This window comes from Lissotriton vulgaris, chromosome 9 (assembly GCF_964263255.1).
Source record: "Lissotriton vulgaris chromosome 9, aLisVul1.2, whole genome shotgun sequence".
NCBI lineage: Eukaryota > Metazoa > Chordata > Amphibia > Caudata > Salamandridae > Lissotriton > Lissotriton vulgaris.
Genome location: NC_141697.1, coordinates 125836247 through 125860713, shown reverse-complemented (window position 1 = coordinate 125860713; position 24467 = coordinate 125836247). Strand labels below are relative to the sequence as shown.

The 24467-nt window shown below is 44.5% G+C and overlaps 1 protein-coding gene across 1 annotated transcript in view; it reads right to left on the bottom strand.

Annotated features, from left to right (window-relative positions):
* PLEKHH1 (pleckstrin homology, MyTH4 and FERM domain containing H1) overlaps nucleotides 1-24467 on the bottom strand; it is a 301189-nt gene that overhangs the window by 227888 nt on the left and 48834 nt on the right. Inside the window, exon 2 of the mRNA XM_086937161.1 lies at nucleotides 10485-10654. Coding sequence (XP_086793287.1) covers nucleotides 10485-10610 — 126 coding nt within the window. The 5' untranslated portion in view covers nucleotides 10611-10654. The remainder of the gene's footprint in view (nucleotides 1-10484; nucleotides 10655-24467) is intronic.

Genomic DNA, 24467 nt, shown 5'->3' with positions numbered 1-24467 from the left:
AAAAGTAAACAATGCAAACTGCGGCCATTACACTAGGGGACGTTATGAATGATGGAAAAAAAACAAGAAAACCACGCTTACAACTGGGCTTCTGGCGACTTTTTTTCAGAATTGTGTGGCGCGAGCTCGACCCGAAAAAGTATTGAAGCGCTATATGTGAGCACCAGTTACATTACACAAGGTCATATTCTTTTTTTAGGTTATGGAGAGATTTACGGCCACATGCATCAAAGTACGGTTTTGCGATTCCTTATTTGCGATTTTTAGGGAATCGCAAATAAGGAATCGCAAAATGGGATGCATGATTTAAATCGCATAATATTTGCGATTCGGTAAAAATCGCAATTTTTACCGAATCGCAAATATTATGCCTATTCTAATTTGCGATTTCACAATTCCCATTGATTCCTATGGGCCCAATGGGAAGGCATTGACATTTTGCGAATTTCAATTAGCGATTCGCAAAATGTTAATGCATTCCATGGGTGCAGGGGGCCCCTGCACCCCTGAAATGTATTTTAAAGTGCATGTTTCACACACACATGTCCTAAGGACATGTGCAATCGTAACATGACAGTGTTTTTAAAATGCAATTTTGAGCATTTTAAAACATTTTCGCAAATTAATTTGCACCCCCTAATTGCGAATTCGCAATTTGAAACACAATCATGCATTGCTTTTAAGGAATCGCAAATTTGCGATTCCTTAAAAGCAATCGCATTTTTGGAAATCGATAAAAATAGCGAATTTCACAAAAATGCATGATGCATCCCAAAAACTTATTTAGGAATCGCAAACGGACGAATTTACCGATTCGCACCGTTTGCACTTCCTAAATAGGTTGATGCATGTGGCCGTTAGTGTTTTGCCCAGAATCACATGGCATTGAGCGGACGCCGAGACTCAAGCCTGGTTCCACAGTCTGCAGCTCTGGCCGTAGTCCTACATACTCTGCACCTCTTCTTACCTCTCACACCCCCATTGCTTTTCCCTCTGAAAAGGGTGTGTGCCCCCTAAAATGTCTTAGAGAGTTTTAGGAGGTGGCATCAGGGGCGGCTCTAGGCTCATGGTGGCCATGAGCAGGGAGCGTAGGTAGGGGGCCCATGAAGAGGGGGTCCGGGTGGAGCGGAGCACAGAGGCCATTTAAGAGGGGGGGTCAGGGTGTTTGGAAGTGGAACAAAGCCAGAAGCAGCCTCGGATTGGTAACGCGGGCATTTGGGCAATGCCCGAGGGGCCGTGTCTGAGTTCCTGCTGTGGGCTGCTTTTTTGAGCAGTCTGGGGCCAATTTGGGCAGTGTCTCTATTTTCGCAATACAGCCAGCGGCCCAGTGGGTGGCTGAGTGGCCTTTGTGCAGCCAGTGGGCGCTCATTACCACCCTCCCTCGCCACCAACACCGCCGATCCCCCACCCCCGGTTTAGCAACAGGCAGAGGTATCACTCCACCAAATCCCTGCCAGGGGCCGCCACACATACATGTATCCATCCTCAGAGGATTATTATATTAAGGATATATATTGGCGTGGTAGCCCCGGGGGTTTGGTGGCCCTGTGCAGGTGCACAGCTTGCACATGCCTAAGGCTGCCCCTGGGAGCATACATTGGGCCACTGATAAAGTACAAGTATATTTGCTCAAAATATTTACAACTGACTTTGTACATATGTGTGCATATAAATCTATACTTCGCTACAGCTATATGCACACATACAAAGTCACGTGTGACAAGTGGTTGGACAAATTAAAGTGTGGCAAGCAAGGTGGCGTTGCCTGCTTTTCTCGGTCACCTCCTATATTCAGCCGCTGTGGCGGTGGTTGGGAGGGGAGTGCAGGCTTGTGGGCGGGGCGGAGGACAAATAAAAGTGGACTCTAGGGATAATCAGTAGGTTTTTTTCCCCATTTTGTATTTCTTAAACAGCATTATTTAAACATGTGTTCAGGGATTTTAATGTATACTCTTTGTTTCCTCACAGTAAGCCTCAGAATCATTCATTATCTGCATATTTCGCTGAAAAGCTGCTCTCTTCCGAGGTTTGAGTGGGCGTGGTTAAGGATAAACAGAAAGCAGAGGGTCCTTCAAGGCTGCTCCGGGGGTGGTCTGTAATCCCCCGCGGCGCAGCTGTCTGCCTGCTATCTGGCCGTCTGGGCGCTACGGGTGATCCTCTACCACAGACGGCAAACTTCCGAGCACATCAAAGAACAGCTGGGGGTGGGCTTTCTTCTTTCTTGGAGCGTCCTGCAACTTGGGAGATAATAATTATTTACTCCAGGCGCAACCAGAAGAAATGTTTCAATCCAAGGTTTTTCCCTTCGCCTTGCACCAGCCGTTCCCACGTTAGTTCATGAAAGGAGATCTTGTATTGAATACAAAACGCCAGAACACTGCAAATGCGGGAATATTAGCGCAACAGCCCACCACTGACATAAGGCAAGTTCGGCCATGCGCCAAACAGCAGCTTTATGGACAACAATGTGGTGTGAAGTGATAATGTCGCAAAAATGTACCACAAAGAAACTGTCGTGAATGCACGGACTGAGCATGCAAAATTAACCTACAAAAAATAATGGACTGACCACTAACTGGGCTCCCGGGCCCCGAGCTACTCGACGTAAAGCGCCTCCACGCCTCGTCAGGGGTAAGCCCTATATAACTGCAGTTTAAACACAGAGGGAGTGTTGTGAAACTGAACATCTTCCCCATATAGCAAAGCTTCGATACCAGCTAAAATTCCTGCAAAAAAGCTCGGGGGCAAATCTGTCCCATAGAAACTTTTGAAACTTAAGCTGTGTTTTGAGAAGCACGTGTTCATCACGAGACACAACTGGGAGCTGGAGGCTGGTGTGCACTGTCATCCATCAATGGATCACATTTTAAGGGCTCCGGGAGGGTGAAAGCACGGGACTCGAACCCGTGACCATGGGGTGAAACGGACATTCCAGAAGGGATGCGTCAGTCCACTGACCCACCAGAACCGGCTTTGCTCTCCTCAGTCCACTGACCCACCAGAACCGGCTTTGCCCACCGCAACGAACAGTAGGGTTTGCAAGGTCTTCTCCTCTGTGCAAAACCTACTTTTCTGCACACCCTCCTCTGTGCAAAATCTGCTCTTTTGCAGAAACGCTTTTAGCATTAGCAGGTTTTTTTGTTGAGAGCCGGCATTGCTTTCAGGGCTCTTGGTCACAAACTTTGGGGAGAGGTCGGAAAATGTAACCATTTCAGGCAGCACATTAGCTGCACACAAATAATTCACAACAGGGATGAAATAACACCGTGTAGTAATACATGGTTGCAAGTTTGATGCATGGTATAAGTGCATCAGCAAGGCCACTACAGCCAACGCCAACTCTGTGCAGAGTTTAGGGCCATTTATTTACAAGTCAGAAATATGTCTAGGTCATTTTGTACCACTCAAGGTCACATTTTGGATTGGCAGAGGATATACTTTTTTCTAGTGCTATTTAAATAAACACACAATACCTGAGGTTTGGGCAAAAAGGGCACACACACACCCTAAGCGGGTCCTAAAAGATAGTCTCTAGACGTCCTGTGGTTAACGATGCTCAGCTGATTACCACAACTGTACTTGGCCTCCAATACTTTCCACAAATCAGTAGAAATCTTTAACGTGTAATATACATGTATGCAATCTTCAATTTAAAGAAAAAAACTCCAAAGCGTTTGATATACAGACGAGTGTTCCGATTTCAAAGCTGGCAGTACATCTGCTTTTATCTTTTTTTTAAAAATTGAAAATATCAGTTAAAAGTCCACTGTGGGATTCATAAATCAGAAAAAAAATCGCTACAGCCCAGTCATCCAACCCACTACAAACCTTGTGGACTTCTTCTGTTGCAGTTTTTTTAATTGAAGCTTGTAGAAAGTTTATGTTAAACATTAAAAATGTACCGGGGCTTTTGAAATTGGGTGGAAGCTTGCCCAAGAATAAGAGAAAGGGCTCTTGGTTTTTTTTCCAAGCTTCTTTGGCGACACTGCAAAGGAATTAAAAAGAAGAAACAGCAGTAGACGAAGGTCTGCTACAGCCATGGTGCCACTGTGTGAATGTAAAAACAAGCACTGGCATAAATCAACACGTCTGACATTGGCTGCCATCTTTTGGCGTTAACAATGCATCTTCTGTTTAGTAATGGTTTTTGTTAAATTTGATTGTGAAGGCGCTAGCTGACCCTTTGATCGGTGAACTGATTTGGAATAAAGGCCGGTGACGTGTGGCTCTGATGAAACTCTGACACCCCATGACCAAAATGGGTTGGGTGTCCCCAACTTAGAGTATTTTTATATTGCCTCCCAACTCCAGTGGGTAACTCGTTAGATGGTCGATAGGTGCCTAGATGACACTACCATTATGAGCGAGCAGTGGCCTCTGAAGGATGTGCTCTGATATACATACATACATACATACATACATGTTCACGACCAGTGGGACACTTCTCGCAACCCTCCACCCAACTCCTGCAGGTGGCTCATCAATGCTACGTCAGAGCCCTATGCATCATGTCACAGGTCCTCCCCTATGCTTCGGCTGTTTTGCTGCAAAACCCAGTACACCTCGGCACTCACATTGCCCTTCCCCCTTTTCGGCAATGGCACTCACTTGGCTTTAAGACCTTGGGGGGTTTCTTTGAAGGTGGGCGGTTGCTTTCCTTCAATGATCGCATGGAAAACTATGGAGTATCTCAGAGGCACTTCTTGGCTTACAATGAGTTGGTGCACGCGCTTAGCCACCACTGGCAGATCACTACTGAAGAACTGGCTGAGTATGAGGTTTTCCAGTCGATCCACTCCTTGGGCAACAGCCATCATCTTATTAGACGGATCACCTGCTCACTGACATCACACTGGCTAGCTCCCCTTGGTGAGCTGCGAGCCAAAGGAGAAGTGGTTCTTGGTAGAGTGTTCCACAGTGCACAATGGGACTGCCCCTTTGCTCACCCATTTACAGTATCCAGAAATGCTCGACAGAAAAGTATACAATTTTACATTTTGCGCAGAGCTTATTTGACCCAGGAGAAGGTTAATGCTCTCTTTTCGGGAGCCAGTTCTACCTGCCCTTGCTAACCTCTGATAGGTGCCAATCTAAAACACATGATCTAGTCATGTCCAGGCCATGGGCATTTCTGTTCTGAGGTTACAACCAAACAGCAAGAAGTGTATGGACAGCCCAACCTCCATCGGTGGAAAGTTTGCGCCTATGGGTTTTTTGCATCCACCACGGCCCGCATGGCTCTCTCCAGTTTTCAAACAAACAATGGTGGCTAGGGGACACGTTTGTCGCACAATCAAGTCTGGCTAAAAATGTCAGAGACTATCAGATTCACAGTTGCCCACCTCAAGAGATGGTTTGCCATCACTTATAAGCACAAATAATTCAGCAAAAGACACAAAGATCTGAGAGGCAACAAAATTAACTTATAATGAAATAAAGGCAGACTTGCCAAGCATGAACAGATGAAGAGAGAGAAGGCAGACTTCCCAAGCATGAACAGATGAAGCGAGAGGTTCTCTTTGTGAACTTGATCCTTTATTTCATGTTCTTTGAAGATTTGTCAATACAGCCAACACATTTCGCCCGTATCTGGGCTTCTTCAGGGCATCCAAGAAGACAAACTCCTCGGTCTCATTGTTACTTCCAATTTGGTAAACGATTTTAAAGACCCAGAAGCTATATAGTTAGATTTCCTTCTGCATACAGGAATTCAAGAAGTATGGACGCTGAGAGTCTTCAGTGAAGAGCTGTGCGACGAGGATGGAAGCAGAGAACACACTGCTTCGAAGCGAAGAAGTTCGGGGACTCCTAAGTACCCACTGTGAATGAGCTGGGATGTATTCCATGAGGCATTTCGAGCTCAAAAGGATGATACTCTCCCACCATAACCTTTCATACCAGGACCACCGCCTCATGGATAATAGCCATTGATATTACTTCTATGTCCCACTACCTCACACAGCCTTGTACTTCGAGGGGCACAAACTTAAAAATTCTATATCTTATCACTACTTCTCTATACATTTATCGCAATCACTCAGGGATTTCAAAATCCCTCTATGGCCCTATCAGCAGAGGAGCCCATAACGACCAGTTCCATCACTCGTGACCGTACCAAATGAACTTGCCTCTGCACTCCATATCTCCCCCCCACCCCCGTTCCCAAACCCGCCCATTAGACGATGTCATAGCTCAGTTATAACGGTATTCGCTGCCTTCCAGTAAAGGTCTATTGTGGTTTGTTCGCATCGTAAGTAGTCTTCCCCACTTATTAGGATGGCTCTTGGCACTATTTTCTGCCTAGAGCATGAGACGGTTATCGCTTCCTGTCAAAGTGCATCCACTTTCCTTCTCTTTGCATTGCAGACTACGTATGATGGTGCAATATGCTGTTATACATGTTAAAACGCATATATATATATATATATATATATATATATATATATAGTTTGCTTCTGATATAGCATTTGTTACTTCTAACAAGCACAGACATATTGCAAGCCCACTACTACCTTTTTATGTAGTCCACTGTATAGCAAGCTTACAGCGAATTAATTATAAGTCACTGGATATAAATCACACTCAATTTAGGTTAAACTTCTAATAGGATTAAAGTGCAAAAAAAACCGAAAACAGTCACATAATACATGTGTCCCCTTTTTAGATTTTGAGTTAGTGAAGATTTTTTAGTTCTACTAGAATTGTATGTATAATATACTTACTTTTAGGGGCTTTCAGCCTTCCTTCATTGGTCTGTTATGTTATCCACACATGTTATCCACCCACTGCAGCACACAGCATGGGACAATAGATCAGCCTACTGCAGTCACTGTGAGTGACAGCTTTCCTCTCTTTCATAAACACATCCGCACACAAAGTAGTTCCATTCAGTACCAGAGACTACTATGGTAATGTGTGCCTCTTCAGTCTAAAACAAATACTTTAGAGTTTAGATAACTTAGACATTTTTTTATATATTTGCAAGGGTCCAGCAGCTCCCCAAACATTATAGCTCAATAAAAAAAATGAAAAAAACAACCATTGCAAAAGAAAAAGGCTGGCAGCTGGCAGCTGCCGCCAGACAGATAGGCCTTACAAGTGGTTGCTGCACTCCCTGCTCATGACGAGCTCAGCTCGTCATGCAGTACACTGCTCCTGTGCTTATGACGAGCTGAGCTCGTCATGAAGAATGGGAATCTAGGATCTCCAGCACAGGAGGGGAATTCAGCAAGCAGCGATGTGGTAAGCCCAGGTATAAACAAACAACGGTCGGAGACCGAGCAGGCAACCAAATGCAAACATAATGCACCTGAGCAGCAAAGAAGCATAGAGGTACAATATAGGGGGAACACTTAGCCGCAGAAGAAAGAACCTGTGGGAATTTTAACGAATCATATGAAGGCCGGATGCACAGAGAGGAGCTTGTTCAGCAGAAAGGTGGAATTTGTGTTTAAGCTGAATTACTGATCCGTGGCATCACGCGGAACCCAGCAATTATTTCGGGGGGCCAAACCTCCAAAACAATAATGATAAAACAGACAGCTTCCGTGTCTGCACCAGAAATAACAGGAAGACAACAGCAAAGAATAAACATGCAGTGCAAAACATATGTGCAAATTCCAGGAAATAAGTATGGTTTCTAAACGGCCAAATGAACTCCAGGCTCGTTTAACAGCACAACTAAGAATAGTTATGGATAATGTATACATAGGCCGGAAAAGTATAATTGAATTAAAATCTAAGTTATTATTTGCCTGTTGCACATCTGATATAATTGAAGCAAAGATGGCAAAGAGGATATTTTCGGCTGAAAATCCTGGCTAAAGCTGCTCTGGGCGAACCGCACATGGAGGCCTAGATTCTGCCTTCCTGCTTTATGGGTGCGGGGAGGAAAGGGGGCATGCCCGTCTGTCTTGTTTTCGTCTGTCATATTCCTTCTGACAGTGATGAGTTTTTGGATACCGAGGCAATAGCCTCATTACTCCGCATTCATTACGAATTTTTTAGTCGCTGTTTAGGTTGGCTTAGTAGTCCCTCCCTAGTAGCACCCGGTCTATATTTGTAACCTCCCATGAGGACTAGCCCTTTTACTTGTGTTGTTACTCTACTCAGTATATTTTATTTAGTCTGTGAACACTATTTTCTTGAATGATTTCTACAATTCCACCGTCGACATGCTATCCTGTAACACAGCACAGCACCCGCTTTAAACATTTTTTTTAGTAATGGCAGACGCATCATATTTACAAAACCAGCTTCTTTACTAATGGCCGCCGCGTCAGATTTACAAAACCAGCTTTCACCTTTTCATCAACATTTTATTTTTTGGCAGCGCGGTGAACTTTAACTATAGCGGGCGCGCTCCTTTCTTTATTTACTTTGCCACGGCGTACCACTTCACCTTTAGCGGATGCCATCTTTTCTTTTAATCGAAGTACTAGCCAATGGCGGCCGCACACTTAGGAGAGTGGAGGCACGCATTTTGCACATAAAGGCGTGCGGCCGCCATTGGCTATTACTCCGTACAATAAAGAAAGTAATTGCACAAGGTAACATTCTTTTTTTTGTCAGCTTGCCCATGACTCATCTCCTGGATCTCCCGTGCCGTGCCAAACATCATCTCACCCGCCCCCCACTTGCCCGTCCCACCACCCCTCCGAGGTGGAGACCTCTTTCTGCTGTATGTTTATTTTCCACACCTTTTTTTTCTTTTAAGCTTTATAAAAAGCGATCTCCACCGCTTTACATAAGCACCAATTTCATTACACACATTAACATTCTTTTTGTGTCAGCTTGCTCATACAAATGGCAATAGCACTGTGCAAATTTCATCACTCAGCTGCATAAAAAAAACATTTGCAATGCAATATGTGTCGCATTTGCGAGAGTCTGAGCTATAGGCATTGTAAATGACAATGCCTTTTATTTATGTGTTGGTTTTCAAAATAGATGAATAAAAGGCCTTGTCATTTACAATTTAGTACGTTACAGCAAGTACCCAACACTCAGGGCCTCATTACGATGGCGGGCGGACTGTCACCAACAGGCCGCTGGTGGCGGTCTTCTTGCCATCGAAGGCATCGGTCCGAACACTGCATTACAATGCAGCCGTTCGGGCCGCAGAGGTCAGAGGGTAGAACCGCCGCCTCCGACAGGATCTAAGATCCTGTCAGGACGGCGGTCAGATTTAACCCTTCCAAGGAGGTGTAGCCTGTGCAGGAACTGCCTTAGGGATTAGTATATCCCTTTCCGACTGCCTGTTCATTGTGGTCCCACCGCCATGAAAAGTCAGACGGAAAGGGACTTAGGGGGCTCCAACCAGGGCCCGTCCCCATAGGCCATTGTTAAGTGGTTGTGAGGGCATATGTAGTGCTCCCACAGACATCCATGCACCGTGTGCCAGGCACCATGTGGTGCCTGGCACACGGTGCATGGATGTTCACCAAGTGTCTTTTTCTACTGCGGCGTGTGCTGTGACCCTTTTCCTGGGCCGTAGCACAAGCCCCAGTAGAAAAGTGCACTTTACGACTGCTGCACGGCAGTCTAATCATAATAGGGCAGGTGGGACCTGACCCATTGTCGGACTGTCACCTGCCCGATACAATGCCGGTCGATGTTCAGGTCGGGCGGCATTGTAATTAGGGCCAGTTGGCAATTTCTGAAACCCAAAGACTGTAATATTTACATGTGGAAGCAGAGGTGATCAAAGGGTCATATATTTTAGAATTTGTTCGATATTTAAGCATTTGGTCACACTACAATAGAAAAAGTAGTAAACGCAAGACCAAATATTTTAGTTGCAGTCAGTAGGCTAATGGTCAGAGTCAATGGTAAGTTAATAATGAAATGATGTATGTAATGGCCCAGTTATGTGGAACATTTAAAAAAAATATCTGCAGTATCAATATGGACATCTTGGTGGCTGGTGAGAGAGGAAGCGTAGACTCCCCATTCTTTTTCCAGAGGGTGGCTAAGAAGTATTGGTGCAGGAGTAATGTTATCTTAAACTCTCTGCAAAGGGTTTTGTAAAGAATTACAAAAAGAGCAATTAAATATTTCAGCTAAAAAGTCCTTATTGACGAAGATGATAGTCTGTGCAATATCGTCCACTTGCCATCCATAGGGGAAAAAAATCCACCATAGAGACTTCTGGAAGAGTCCATGGAATTACAAAAGGAGATACTAAACCAGATGCGACAAGAAGAGCATGGTGCTTCAGCAGAACCATCAACTGGAGTTGAGTCTCACAAAAGGAATTCACAAATGAATCACTGGTCTCTCAGTAGAAAACTACCCTCTTCTGGATAGCTTCCAAGTCACAAATATTAGCCTCTCTTACATTAATGTGCTTCCAAACGTTCGAAACAAAAACTGCTTGGACTGGTCTTTCTAGGAACTATTTCACTCATCTGGAATTAGACAATGGTGTGATCATTCCTGTCATTGTCAAGGTTGATTATGGGAAGCCAGCTCCTTGGCCTTACCTTTTCCGCCAGAAGCTCTCGGATCTTGGTGGCTTGCAGTCGAAATTTGAAGAGTTGTGTCTCTAGTGCTAGACAGCGGTTCTGCCAATCCACGCAGCTGCTACTCTCTAGCATTAGGTCCGCCATGGTGGAAGTCGTTGGTTTATTTAAGCAGGTCCTTCAGAAGGCCCCTACAGTATAAAAAAAGTAATATGTCAAGACACATGTATATAAAGGGCCCAACACTCGGTGAAGCATTTTAGGTTTAGTAAAAATCACCACATAGGCCGCACTAAAAAAAATGCAAAATACAACAAACTTGCATATAAACATGTAGTCCCCTCCATGAAAACGAAATATTGCAATTTTTAATACATTTCTGCTTTATTCCTGTATGAGATCTTTTGTTCAAAATACACCCCTTCACTCAAACACAAATTGCCTTTTTATACTGCAAAATGCAAGGAGACATTTACGTATAATAAATACATGAAAGTAACCTTCCCATAAAGCACAGGCTGCCCTGAATTTTTATTCTATCGCCACTCCTTTCTTTGATCGTTCCACTGTTTCCATTGACCCAAAGGCTACAAAACAATTTCTATGTGCTGGTACTAAATGTAAGAACGTGAAGTATTACTAGGAGTGGATGGTAGTCGACCACAGGTAATAAAGTTGATAACGCGTCAGGCGAAGGTCTCAATAATTTAAACTGGAGCTCAACTCCTGGTAGCTATAACATAGAGCAGACAGGCCCAACTTAAAGAAAATAGTACAAAGCTCTTAGAAGTACCAAAACATTTAAAAAGTCAAAAACACAACACAATAAAAATTCTACTCCAATTTATAGAAAATGGAAAAATGTCATAAGCGAATTGACACCAAACAACAAAAATCTAATAAAGGTGACTGAAGATATGAATTTTGGAAGATTTAAGCCAAAATTTCTTAAAAATAAGAAAAGCACAAATCAACAGCTACTGTTCACGGTTAACCGGGGACCTAGGCGTGATTTCAGTCTCACGGTGCGATGGAGCAGGGGTCAGATAAACCAAGCAGGTTCATCCCAGTCAAAGATTTTTACCTTCTGACTTAGTCTCTGAAATGTACTTTAAAATCCTCTAGCGAGCAAGCCTGCACGTTGTATCAGCCAAAGTCTTCCCTAAGCCAGACACCTGCTGCATAAACTACCACTGAGTTAGGCGGGAAAAGATCAGGAGGAGGAGAAATTGATATTTTGCAGCAGATGAAGTCCTTGCATGGGTAATTTTTGCACCTTCGCCAAATCAAAATTACTATGGTTGGACTTAAGTCTTTTTTATGGGGCTCAAAATCCTCTAACAGGGCGAGCCTGAAAAAGTAGCTTAGAAAGTCGTATTGAAATTCGATACCTTTGCCGCTACGTCCCACTGACGCTCCAGAGGGCTTAAAGTTCAAAAATGCTGTAAGCCCCAACTTTACAGAGTTTCTGGAGCAGCGCCTCTTGGTCACGTTGAAGGCTCCCAGGACCCCAGGGACCGCACTTAGGGAGCAGTAATCACTCCAGCAGAGTCTGACACTTTTGCCATTCTCTTTTCTTTAAGCTCAGAAGTCCATAAGAGGCCAATTTCTAGGCCACTACTTCATGGTTGACTGACCTCAGCTCCGAGCAACCTGTAACACAGATTCATCAAACACTAAATGCAATGGCAGTGCCATTTAAGAGTTTTACAATCTTCTTGATCAGCATCGATCTACATTCTGTCTTGGCCAATGCGCAGAGATCCACCATGCACTTTTTGGAGTTGCCTGCTGCATCTGGCCACTTGCTGTTCCTATTTCACATATTCAGAGTCTTGCAAAAGCCTTTACTGATGGTCCAATCGTCAGAGCCAATAGTATTCTTTCCACCTGTAATAAACTGCAGAAATGAAATCGGCCAATATTGGGGCACTGAGCTCCTGTTTGAAGGAATTAAAGCTTTATCTTAATTCGAATATCACTACTTCTTAAAATGTGGTCCGAAGACACTAGTTGCACCAAACTGAGCAACTACAACACTTTCAGGACTGCAGTCCTTTTAAAGTTAACTACACCAAAACAAACATTTAGAATGCAACGGTCTTGTCTTTGTTAAAGTTAGAGCAATTGGCATTGCTCATGACAATATTTTTGTTTTTAAAACATAAATAAATGGCATTGTCATTTACAATGCCAATAGCTTAATCTCTCGCAAATGCGAGACCTATTGCATTTGCACCCACACACACACACACAGAGTCACACGCACCCACACACACACACAGAGCCACACATACACACAGACAGAGACACACACAGACAGAGCCACACATACAGAGCCCTCACACACACAGAGACAGAGCCACACACACACACACACACACACAGACAGAGCCACACACACACAGAGACAGAGCCACACACACACACACACACACAGACAGAGCCACACACACACACACAGAGCCACACACACACACAGAGCCACACACACACACAGAGCCACACACACACACAGAGCCACACACACAAACAGAGCCACACACACACACAGAACCACACACACACACAAACACAGAGCCACACACACACACACACACACAGAGCCACACACACACACAGAGCCACACACACACACAGCCACACACACACACAGCCACACACACACACAGCCACACACACACAGAGCCACACACACATACACACACACACAGAGACACACACACACACACAGAGAGCCACACACACATACACACAGCCACACACACACACACACAGAGCCACACACACACACAGAGCCACACACACACACACACAGAGCCACACACACACACAGAGCCACACACACACACACACAGAGCCTCACACACTGATTTAAGTGCCACAAAAAATGTTTCCCAAATGTAATTGATACCACAATATCCTGGAGATCCAGGTGCTACTAGAGGTCCTGGACTCAGACAAAAATCCATTCTGCAGCAGTACTGAAGTAACTAGACATGTTACGGCAATTCAAAGTTCGACTGATACAAACTCCTAGAATGTCTTCCATTCAGACGTCCTTCACAGGAAAACATCTACTAGAATATCAGTCCCACTGGAAAAGCTTGCCACACATGACGGAAGTAATAAGTAATGCAATAGAGTCCTGACTAAGCAGAAACACACCAGCCACAACTTTTAAAGCCAATCATACAAATCAATAGCAAATTAACGCAAATTTGCATTTTCAGCACAGTCGCCTTTTTCTGGACACTACTTTTGCTGGCTTTAGGACTTTAAGCACTTTTTCACTGTTAAACAGTAGTAAATTGCCTCAGTTTCCCTCTAAATAATGTGCTTTACATTGGGAATACGTATTTAACTTCCTGACAAGAGCATTGCAAATGGTGCCTTATGGGCACCTATAGCGTGGATAGTTAAATGCGATGTGTAGAGTGCAGTGGGTATTTACACCATCCACATATATGACATGAAAAAGTACCAAATGATAATCACATTTATGACGCAAGAGACACAGGAAGAACCACAACAATAAATTAAAGACAGACAAAATGAGTACCATGTTAAACACATTGTAAACACCTCAAACGAAAGCAGAAAACTGTTAACAAATTGAAAAACCTTGAAAGATGCCCTGCGATTCAATAAAGAAATATGCAATTTTATGTCTGGTTATTCATAGCTTTCACTTTTTTCATCAACTATTTCATCTCCGATTTAATACGCATTTACAATGTACTCCCCACCGATTACATTGGGGATCTAAAGACTGATCCAAAAAGTACAGTATTCAACCTGCATGCAGCTCAGTCCAGTCCACTTCTTGAAGCACTTAATACAGAATTTTGAAGCGGACCTCAGATCCAGGATTAATGCTTCAAAATAGTCTTTTCTAGACACTTGAGAAACACTGAAGAAAAGAACAGCAACCCTGAAGGTTGTGGGTAACAACTAGCCAGAATATCACCAAACCACCCTAACCCAAATAGATCCTGGGAAGGGATGTAACGAGACCGCTTCATTCAGGTCTACAAAGGGCACCAAATCCACTCTTGCTAATGTAAGAGATCGCTTTGTCTTGTAGGACAAGAACATGCAATCACATTTCTTAAATGTTGATATCTCAGCAGCCTGTAACACAGCACAAACAACATATTACTTAGATATATACCATAGCCTTCCTTTCTTCTACTGGAAATAGGTTTGGATTGTGCGAACAGAAGTACCATCAACAGGTGACCTGTGATATTGGTGCAGTCTGTTTCCTGTCAGCTTTTCATTATCTAAATGTACACTTTGACAACTCCTACAGGACGACCAGATGCGCTTCAATATATATCCAGCCCCAAAATCAATATCCAATCCGTTAACAATCCAACAACCCAGGCGAGCAGCTACATGCCTGGTCTGGGTGTTCCAGTCGATGAAAGAGAGCTGATTGAATTAAGACAAGACATGAGCCTTGGTGCTAGAAGAACCAGACTTTGACTTTCTACCCTTTGATTGGCCTCCTAATGACAGAGTATCTCAAGCTCCTCTGGTGTAAGAAAGAAACATGAAAACTATTTAAGCTCTCCCTCATTCACCAATTAAATGCATAGCTCAAGGACATCAAGCTAGAACTCTGCTTACAACGTAAAATCCTCCCAAACTTCGAGGCCCACTATGAGGTGAGTCTGAGAAAAGCCTTAAGCCCACCTCGATCATTTCATCATTGCTTAAAGGTGCAAGACAGGGTGCAAAAGTTTTTTAAACCCGGACTACCAGAATATGGTTGTCTTTATTTGTATAAGCACAAGTATAGATTACGAAGACTGAAAACTTCACTGACTCCTACTAGAAACAAAATCTAGCTTTAAGATCAATACACCTTAGAAAAGACCTACTAGTACTGGGTCAAGGGGATTGGACACCTTGACCTCTAAGAGGTACCTGCGCGCTGCAATTCCACACCCTTTGAAATGGGTAATAAGATGAAGTATAAATGTACAACTGTAGGTAGTAGAAGGTTACAGCCGATGGAATGAATCTAAGACTAAACTGATAGCAGGACCAATCTAAAAGCTCTCGAGACACAGCCAAAAAACAAACCAACAACTAAACTCCATATAAAAATAAAAAACTAAAAAGTAGCCTTGACAGGAGAACAATGGATTGCAAATATTGCTTTACCACCAACAAAACATTCAAACTCTGGTATTGCTTCATTGTGGAGGAAAGCAAAGGGCAATCCTTTATAAGCAATGTGATTAATGTAATGTAATGTAATGATGTCTTGTAAAGCGCCTGAATCACCCCACATGGGGTATCTCCACTCTGTACACCGCTGGGGAAACCGTCCTGGCTTTCCCTGTGAGATGGTCCCTACTGGGTATCTCCAAGGTGAAACTAGGCATCCCCGACGTATGTGCGGGGCCGTTGTGGAGATGAGGCAAGCTAATGCCCAGAGTTCCAGAGTGTGATCCCTGGTTAGAGTAAGCACCGAGGCGAGAATTATCGAGTCCGCTGACCCTGGTCCACGACCCTGCCGCGTCGGGAATTGAACCCTGGTCCCGGGCCGTCCTCTGCTTCCGGGTCTGCCGCCTCTAACCAGTGAGCCACACCACTCCACTCCACTCCACTCAACATTGTGCATTGCACCGCCATCAGCAATGGTTGACTTAATTACGCTACGATCACCTGCATTTGTTGTTTTTGTTTTGGTTTTTAACAGATGTGCAATCCTGCGAACTGAGGTACACTTATTTCGAGTGACACTCCAGCTCCAGCAGTTTTTCTAGTCCCACAGCGAGGGCACAGCAGACTATGTTACGTGTATTAAATTCATTTAAGTTACAAACTGATCACACAATCCGTCAGTCTGGGCCAGAGAATCAGCATATCCAGCTGAGTTGCAGATCATAAGGGGCCCGAACAATTCCATGAACTATTAGGCCAACTCTACCACCGCCACCACAGCCTCTTCTCCGTTCACTGCTACTTAATCTCCCTCTGCATACCTCGCTGTTCTGGTGTTTGAATGTTTCCAAGAAAAGCAACTCCACAGCAGCCTCTGCCGCCATGTTCTTCTGTTTTAGAACTCAGGTTGTCAATACCGGGTCATATGGTAGTACATCCGGAGCACCCAGGTCAGTAGATGCTTTGGAAAGGGAAAGAGTTAGAAATAGAAATAGGACTGCCAATAGGATTTCTGATTATCGGAAATAGTGGCCATCTTGAAGATACAACGCTTCGGCCAATCACTGACGAATTCGCCGAATATCGTAATTTAAATCTCGAATTTCATAAGACTTTCAGTTTAATAATGGCTTTTTAGAAATTACGGGAAATTATTTAAGCAGCAATGCACATCATACTATTTACATTTAAGTATTCTGACATAGCTATCGCGATCGTAAAAAAATACTTAAACCGAACTTTACAAATTATGTTCGAGAAATTAAAATTATTTCTTGTCGCTCGCATCAATTTAACCTTAGTTGAAACAAGCATCGGGCAGACGGGCAGCAGGAGTCTGTAAGCCCCGGAGACGCGTCCAGTCTGGGATGCCAGAATTAGGCCTGACATTTTGTTTCTGGGTCCTCAGCTACTCGTGTGCCACGTGTATTAAAAGCAAGCCGTCAAGAGGGCAGTCGAATACCACCATGTTTCTCCAAGGTCAAGCAGAAATGCCTCAGAGAAACGCCCCGTCATTTTCCGACTCGGGGGGGGGGGGCGTGTTTTTCTTTCTCTCCTCTTCCCATTGGCTGGAATGTAAAGTTCCGGCCAATGGGAAGAGGAGAGAAAGAACCTAAAAAACACACCCCCGAATCCGAAAAAGACGGGGCTAAAATGGACAGACGCCCCTCTTCTCCAATGGCTGGCCTCTGTTTAGGAAGCCAGCCAATAGACAAGAGGGGCGGGTTCAAGCTCCAATCTGGAAAACATAAAATCTCGCCAGCGAGACAGCGCAAGCGCAGCCTACGCAGGCCGAGACCTAAAAAGGGAAGAACCAAGAAACAAACCTTCATGCTATTTACCAAGGATCTGAACCATCCCCACCACTGAGGTGCAGCACTCCCATATGTCATGGCAAAGGAGCGACCTTGGAGCAACAGCAATAGGAGAAGGTAACCAACCAGGAAATGGCTTCTCCCAGAGGATGAGGAGCTCAATAGGGGAAACTTTATTTTACCTGGAGAGCCAAACATCATTGCACTGTTCCAGCACCCAATCGTTTCAGACACTCCCTCCTCTGTTCCCTTGACCATGATTCAAATTAGCTCTTACATTTGTGGAAAAATTCGGAAATCCCTGTTTGCAGTGAGACTGGTACCTTAGTTTCCACCAACAACATGCCACCTAAGCTTGCCTTTTAATGCACTAATCAAAAAACAAATTCACAATAACATGTAATATAACTGCCTATAAAGCGGTTTCAAAAGGCCTGTATTGCGTTTTGAGTCCTGCCGAAAATATAAAAAAAATACTGCTACAAAGAAAAAGGCAAAAGAACAAAATATTACTTTATAATCTCAATCAACAGGAGGCAAAGACACAATAACACACCAAAAAGCCAACTGTAGGAGGAAAGAGAGAAATACTTCCTCGTGTGGAGGCAAAGCCCACTGGAAGTACATTTGAAAGAAGTGTCAATAGGTTTGGTAGATAACTGCACTGTCAGGCCAGACCTAAAAAAACAGCTCTTCTGGGAAAGGTAGTGGAGGGTCTATGTAGGATCTAGGCAGTAGTATGGTTCACAGCCAGGAAACCAGGCTCTGATTGTCATGCCTATGGTAGATACAAAGAATCAACTGTTTTGATTGAAGCCAGAATTTCTTGTTAGTCTGATCTCTTATTAACAAGTTTAATAATTAAATGTTTAATAAGCACAACCCAGTTTCAAAGAGACTGCCTTGCCGTGAGAAAGAAGTGAGGAAACTTCGAAACGCGTTGGGTGTTTCTCATTGCCAATAAAACAGGCTGAGCAGAGATTGTGGCCACGGCTCTGGTTATTTCTCGGAGGAAGAAGATTGTGTAGCAGGATTTGGTGTTATATATATATACATATTATAGATATTATATATATATATATGCATATGTATATACATATATACATACATATATATACATATATATATACATATATACATATACATATATATACATTACACACACACTCATATACACACATACTCACTTTGATGTGTCATCCTCTTCCCCATGCAGCACTGGTGAACATACTGGTGAACATACTAGTGAATGATATGTCAACTTCAATGAGGAACATGCCATATCTAAACATCTAATCTTACGTGAAACTCACTGGAAATCTATCTCTGTACTTCAACCTAAAATGTAGCCACACCACTTTCCAGGGCGCATTCTTGAACTAAAATGATACATCCCAACGGGGAGTAACCCGGAACCCTTGCCTCTCCCATCTGCACCAGATTAGATACAAAAGAAAAACTGCTGTTATGATGTCACAATAAACATCTGTGTTTGTAACAGCCTGGTGCATGATCATTCGTCCAAATCAAGAGGGAATAAACTACTCGGATGAGGTAATTTTAGAATACAGAGCAGTGATAGAGGGCGGTGCAGGGACTGCAAGGAAACAATTCCTCATCTGGGACGCATTATTAGGATGTGGCTCAGAAAAAGTCAGGCCTAAAAAACATCATGAGGTTTGATGACTGTTGACAAACTCCATTCCTGCCACCTGTGTCTTCTCTCTATGCACAGTGTTGCTTTTCATGACCCTGGGGAAGGTCCAAGATCAGGGTGGATCCTCCGCTAAGGCGGAGGAGCGACGCCACACTGCATTTCAGCATGGCAAAAAAGCAAAAATAAAATGCTAATAAACGCAATGTTATTATCATTTAATTGTTCTGTGCTGGGGTCGATGTGCAGGGCGGGGCTAGGTTGGACGGGGGAGGGGGGGAGTGGTGGCACCCTCCTAAGTGCGCATGAATGTTTGGTCGGTCCTCTGGGACATTCATGCGCACTTTGCATGTTCTCCACTCAGGCTGCATTACAGCCTGGGTGGAGGACATGTCCAGGTTCCCATTCCCCATCTCAGAGCCGAACATTGTCGCTCAGACCAATCACAATGCTGCATTGCAGCGTTGTGCCGAGAGTTAAGTGAGCATATATTTTTTTTATTCCCCCCCACCACCCCACTACTGCTTCGCGGGAGCAGTCACGACTGTCTAAGACACTTCAAGAACCACGTTTCTGGTGTCACTGGAGGATGGTCCAAGGGGGAGAAATGTGTGCTTCACGATAAGAACATGCACAGTCTTTACAATAAGGGGACATGGGTATGTGCGTGTGATCACTCCAACTGCCCTGCTGAGGGAAAATGGATGCACTTACTCATTTTTAACCTTGAGCGTGACTTTACAATTTATAAGGTTGCCCGAGATAAATTGAAAAAATGGGCATATATAACTCAGGGTGAGCCGTAGGTCAGGGGCATATTCTGGAATGGCGCAAGGATCTGGTAGACCCTTGTACATTTTGCAAACCTTATGAATGAATGAAATAATTTGATGTCGCACACAAATCACCGCCACAGGGGTATCTCGGCGCACACTCAATACAGCAGGTTAAATACTGAGTTGAAACAGAACAGTTCTTTAGTGCTTTCCTAAATTTCTTGTAGTCATGACAGCTTCTGACATGAAATGGCTGTTTGTTCCAAAGGGTAGGAGCCAGATATGAAAAAGATCTTCCACCCCATCTAGATTGTCGGATACGGGGGACTGACAGTAGTTCCTTCTCGCTAGAATGCAAGTTCCTAGCAGAGTGATATCGATTGAGCCTTTGACAGAGATACTCCGGACCCTTGCCATACTGGCTTTACAGCTTAAGCTGCACATTTTGAACATTACCCTGTTCTTTACTGGCAACCAATGAAGCGTTTTTAGGAGAGAAGCAGAAGCTGACCTGGGTGGTTGACTACAATTTAACCGCACTGCAGTGTGTTGCGCGACCTGTAGTTTTGATAATTTATTTATTTATTTTTATTTATTTTGGAATTTTATAAAGCGCATGGCATTACGCACACCGGCGTGTCTCCGCGCTAAAAAGCGAGCGTGAGCATACACAACGGGGAGGCTACACCAAACCTGAACGGAAAAGATGTGTTTTTAGAGCTCTACGGAATTTTACTTCGGAGGGTTCAAGACGCAGCTTCGTCGGAAGCATGTTCCAGCTCTTCGCCGCCAGTAATCTAAAGGATCTACCTTCCATTCGGGTCCTATGTATTTTGGGGACTACAAGTAGCCCGGTACCAGAAGATCTAAGCCTGCGTCCTGGGCTGTAGGGAGTGATAAGGGACCGTAAGGGATTAGGTGCCTTGCCATTAAGGATGCTGTGACATACGCATAGAGCGTTAAAAGTTATCCTCTCCCTTACCGGGAGCCAATGGAGCGTTTTTAACGCGGCTCTAGAGGCAGATCTTCTAGGGAGTCTTAGCACCAGCCGAGCTGTGGCATTTTGCAGTACCTGGAGTCGATGTAGGCCTTTTGCTGTTATTCCCAGGTAAAGAAGATTGGAGTAATCCAATCTAGATGTCACCAGGGCGTGCACAAGAGTCTGTCTTGCTCCAACCGGGAGTAAATCTAGAATCTTTCGTAGACTTTTAAGAATGCCAAAGCACATCCCGGCTACTCGATCAACCTGGGGAGCAAATGTAAGACCGGAGTCAAACATTACCCCCAGATTTTTTGCTTGTTGGCAAGGCATAGGGGTAGAGCCCAAACAGGCTGGCCACCATGCCGATGACCACACACTCGGACCATTCCCACCACGAGCACTTCAGTTTTGGACCCATTCATCTTCAGGCAGTTGTCAGACATCCAGGAGGCAAGCTCCTGCATGCAGGCACTGAAGCTGACCGCCGCAACATCCGGCGCCCGTGATAGTGAAATGGCCAGTTGTGTGTCATCGGCATATGACACCAGCTGGATTCCATAGCCCTCAACAATGGTGGCCACCGGGGAAGCATACAGGTTAAACAGGGTGGGACTCAAGGATGAACCCTGAGGTACCCCCTGATCAAGATCGAATGACCGAGAGTAGTGTTCACCCTGTCTAACCTGAAAGCCCCGGTCAGTGAGGAAAGACTGAATCCATCTCAGCGCTGGCCCTGTGACGCCCCCATTGTTTAGACACTGTAGCAAGGTGTAATGTGCTACAGTGTCAAACGCTGCACTAAGGTCTAGTAGAATGAGGGCCATAGTTTGACCCTCGTCTACCCCTTGCCTGATGGTCTCCGTGGCCAACAGCAGCGCCGATTCCGTGGAATGGCGGGACCGAAAGCCAAATTGAGTAGGGTGGAGTAAATTGGCTTGCTCAACAAATGCCATAAGCTGATGGTTCACTACCTTTTCTGCCACCTTGGCCAGATAGGGAAGGAGTGAGATAGGACGTAGGTTATCCATCCGCTCCCAACTAAGATTGGGTTTTTTTTGAAGGGGGAGGACTACCGCCTGCTTCCACTTCTTAGGTACAGTGTTGGATTTAAAAGATATGTCGAGTGTCGATGCTTTCTGCAAGAAGTTTAGGTGATGCTGGATCAAGAGGAGATCCTGACTTAATGATGCGGCATATCTGCTGAAGCTTGTTAGGGGATGGAGTATAGAAGGGGTCAAGCCTACTAACACCGTCCTCTTCCAGTGTATTTTCTCTAAACTCAATGCCCCTTTTCATCCCTCCCGTGAAGGTGAAGTAGATAGTAGCCACTTTGTCCTAGAAAAAAGCAGCGATCCGGTTGCAAGAGTCTTCAGATACTCGTGCTGGATCAGCAGATGAGCCGCAAAAAGATATCTCCTTATAAATTTTAAACAGCTCTTTGGCTGAGTTCTTGGCTTCTGTTATGTTATGTTATGTTATGTTATATATTATTGAGCGCGAACAGCTGCCCCAGCAACGAGGCGTCCCGGCGCTAAACTATAACAAAACCAAAAGGGGGAGATGGAGCGGAGAGGGCATAATAATGACTTAGAAGGGTTATTTGATTGTTCTATTCTTGCTGGTGTCTGACTGCTAGTGGTGTCCCGGTGCAGAGCTGCTAGTGGCATTCTGGTGCCGAGCTGCTCGTGGCATCCTGGTGCCGAGCTGCTAGTGGCATCCTGGTGCCGAGCTGCCAGTGGCATCCTGGTGCCGAGCTGCTAGTGGCATCCTGGTGCCGAGCTGCCAGTGGCATCCTGGTGCCGAGCTGCCAGTGGCATCCTGGTGCCGGGCTGCTAGTGGCATCCTGGTGCCGAGCGGCTAATGGCTTCCTGGTGCCGAGCTGCTAGTGGCTTCCTGGTGCCGAGCTGCTAGTGCCATCCTTGTGCCGAGCTGCTAGTGTCATCCTAGGCCGGTGCGTTGGTATTACTGACTTGTGAGAGCACAAATCATCTCCATTACACGTGACCAACACTAGCATGAAAGTGGCAAACACGGTCACACCAGGAAGTGCAAGGGTAAACCACCCACAAATGTCAGGACACCTCAAACCCTTGCCTGATCAAAACACCAGCGAAGAAAGACACACTGAGCATGGTTGTCCGTTTTCACTCCTCCTAGTTTCTTCATCCATAACTGCTGCGCGTTCAAAACAGCATCTTAACAGCTCTCAAAATGCAAGATGTATTTGTACACCACAAACTTGTTGCAGCCATTTGACATCAATTGTGTATTTACGTCCCGTCTACTTTGTACTGCTTGTTAAATAGTAACATTTGAATTCGGACTAATACTTGCGGTTCCTTTCAAGTAGTACTGCTTGCTCTGGTCAATGCATGCAAGAGTCTCATTGGCGTCAGGATACGACCAGTTGCAGAAATCTGGTGGTAGTCTGAACATGATCGCCCGACCCCACACCAATGTAACTCAAGTGGAATAAGCCCGCATAACCATGTGCAGTGGTACATTTAGCTACCCATCCAATACCCAGCAAGCATTGCTCATCAAGAGAGGCCAAGAGAAAAGTCAGTGAATGTCATTACTTCCTCGAAAAAGTCGCCACTCTGCGGAGGTGCGTCCACTTCGCAGGAACATGCACCAGGTGACCAAACCTCTTCTCAAACAAACATAACTCCAACCTGTTTCTTACTCTACCCTAAGAGTTATACCAGGAGAAGAGAGCTCGAGCAGTTCCACCGCCTACATGATCTATTTAGCGGTGGTCCAATTCTGAAACCCACTATCCGCTGGATGGGAAAGATAGCAGGGTGCTAGAGTTTGGTACTCTGATTCTCTTCTCTATGCTCAAGTGTAAAACCTATTTTGATTATTTACTAGGTTTAATTAAACAGATATCTTGCACTTCAAATGGGCCTGGCCAATTGTTATCAGGCTCAACTGTGTAGATGAAGGCAGGCATCTTATTCCCTCATCAAAGCAAGGATTACAACAAGGAATCAGATCCAGAGTCTCTGATTACTTATCGGAAATCTGCCTCACTTTACTTCTCCCTTCCTTTTTCCAGCCAATTATGACCTGGCCACCCAGCACAGATCCTTCGACTCGCTCTCTGCTGTGCTTGGGTAGGTACGGAACAGTCGCTAGGTTTATCCACTCCCATTATAGAAGAACTTGCATGGCTCAGGGGTTCGTATGATACAGTATTGAGTGACAAAATACTGTCCTGCTTAACTGTCAACTCAAGGATGTTAACTACTACATCATCATCTTGGTAAGTGTACGACGGTAAGTATAGATGTATTATTCTTAACTACATACCAAGTACCTTGACAAACATATATTGCCAAAGTAGATACATTTGGTAAAGTTTCCTTAGTGTTGTCATGAGCTCATAGGATTTCCTTAAGTCAACTCGTGTTTTTAGGTTCCTTTTAGAATGTTATCTCATGAAATAAGATCAGCTACTGCTACAGGAGTTGACATTTTTGAAGGACAAAATCCCACACTCAATTATTTAATACACCACCACTAGGGGAAGTGTACTTTGGGAGGTTACCTTATCAAAAAAAGTTTGCTAATACAATGAAGTGGCTGATCTTT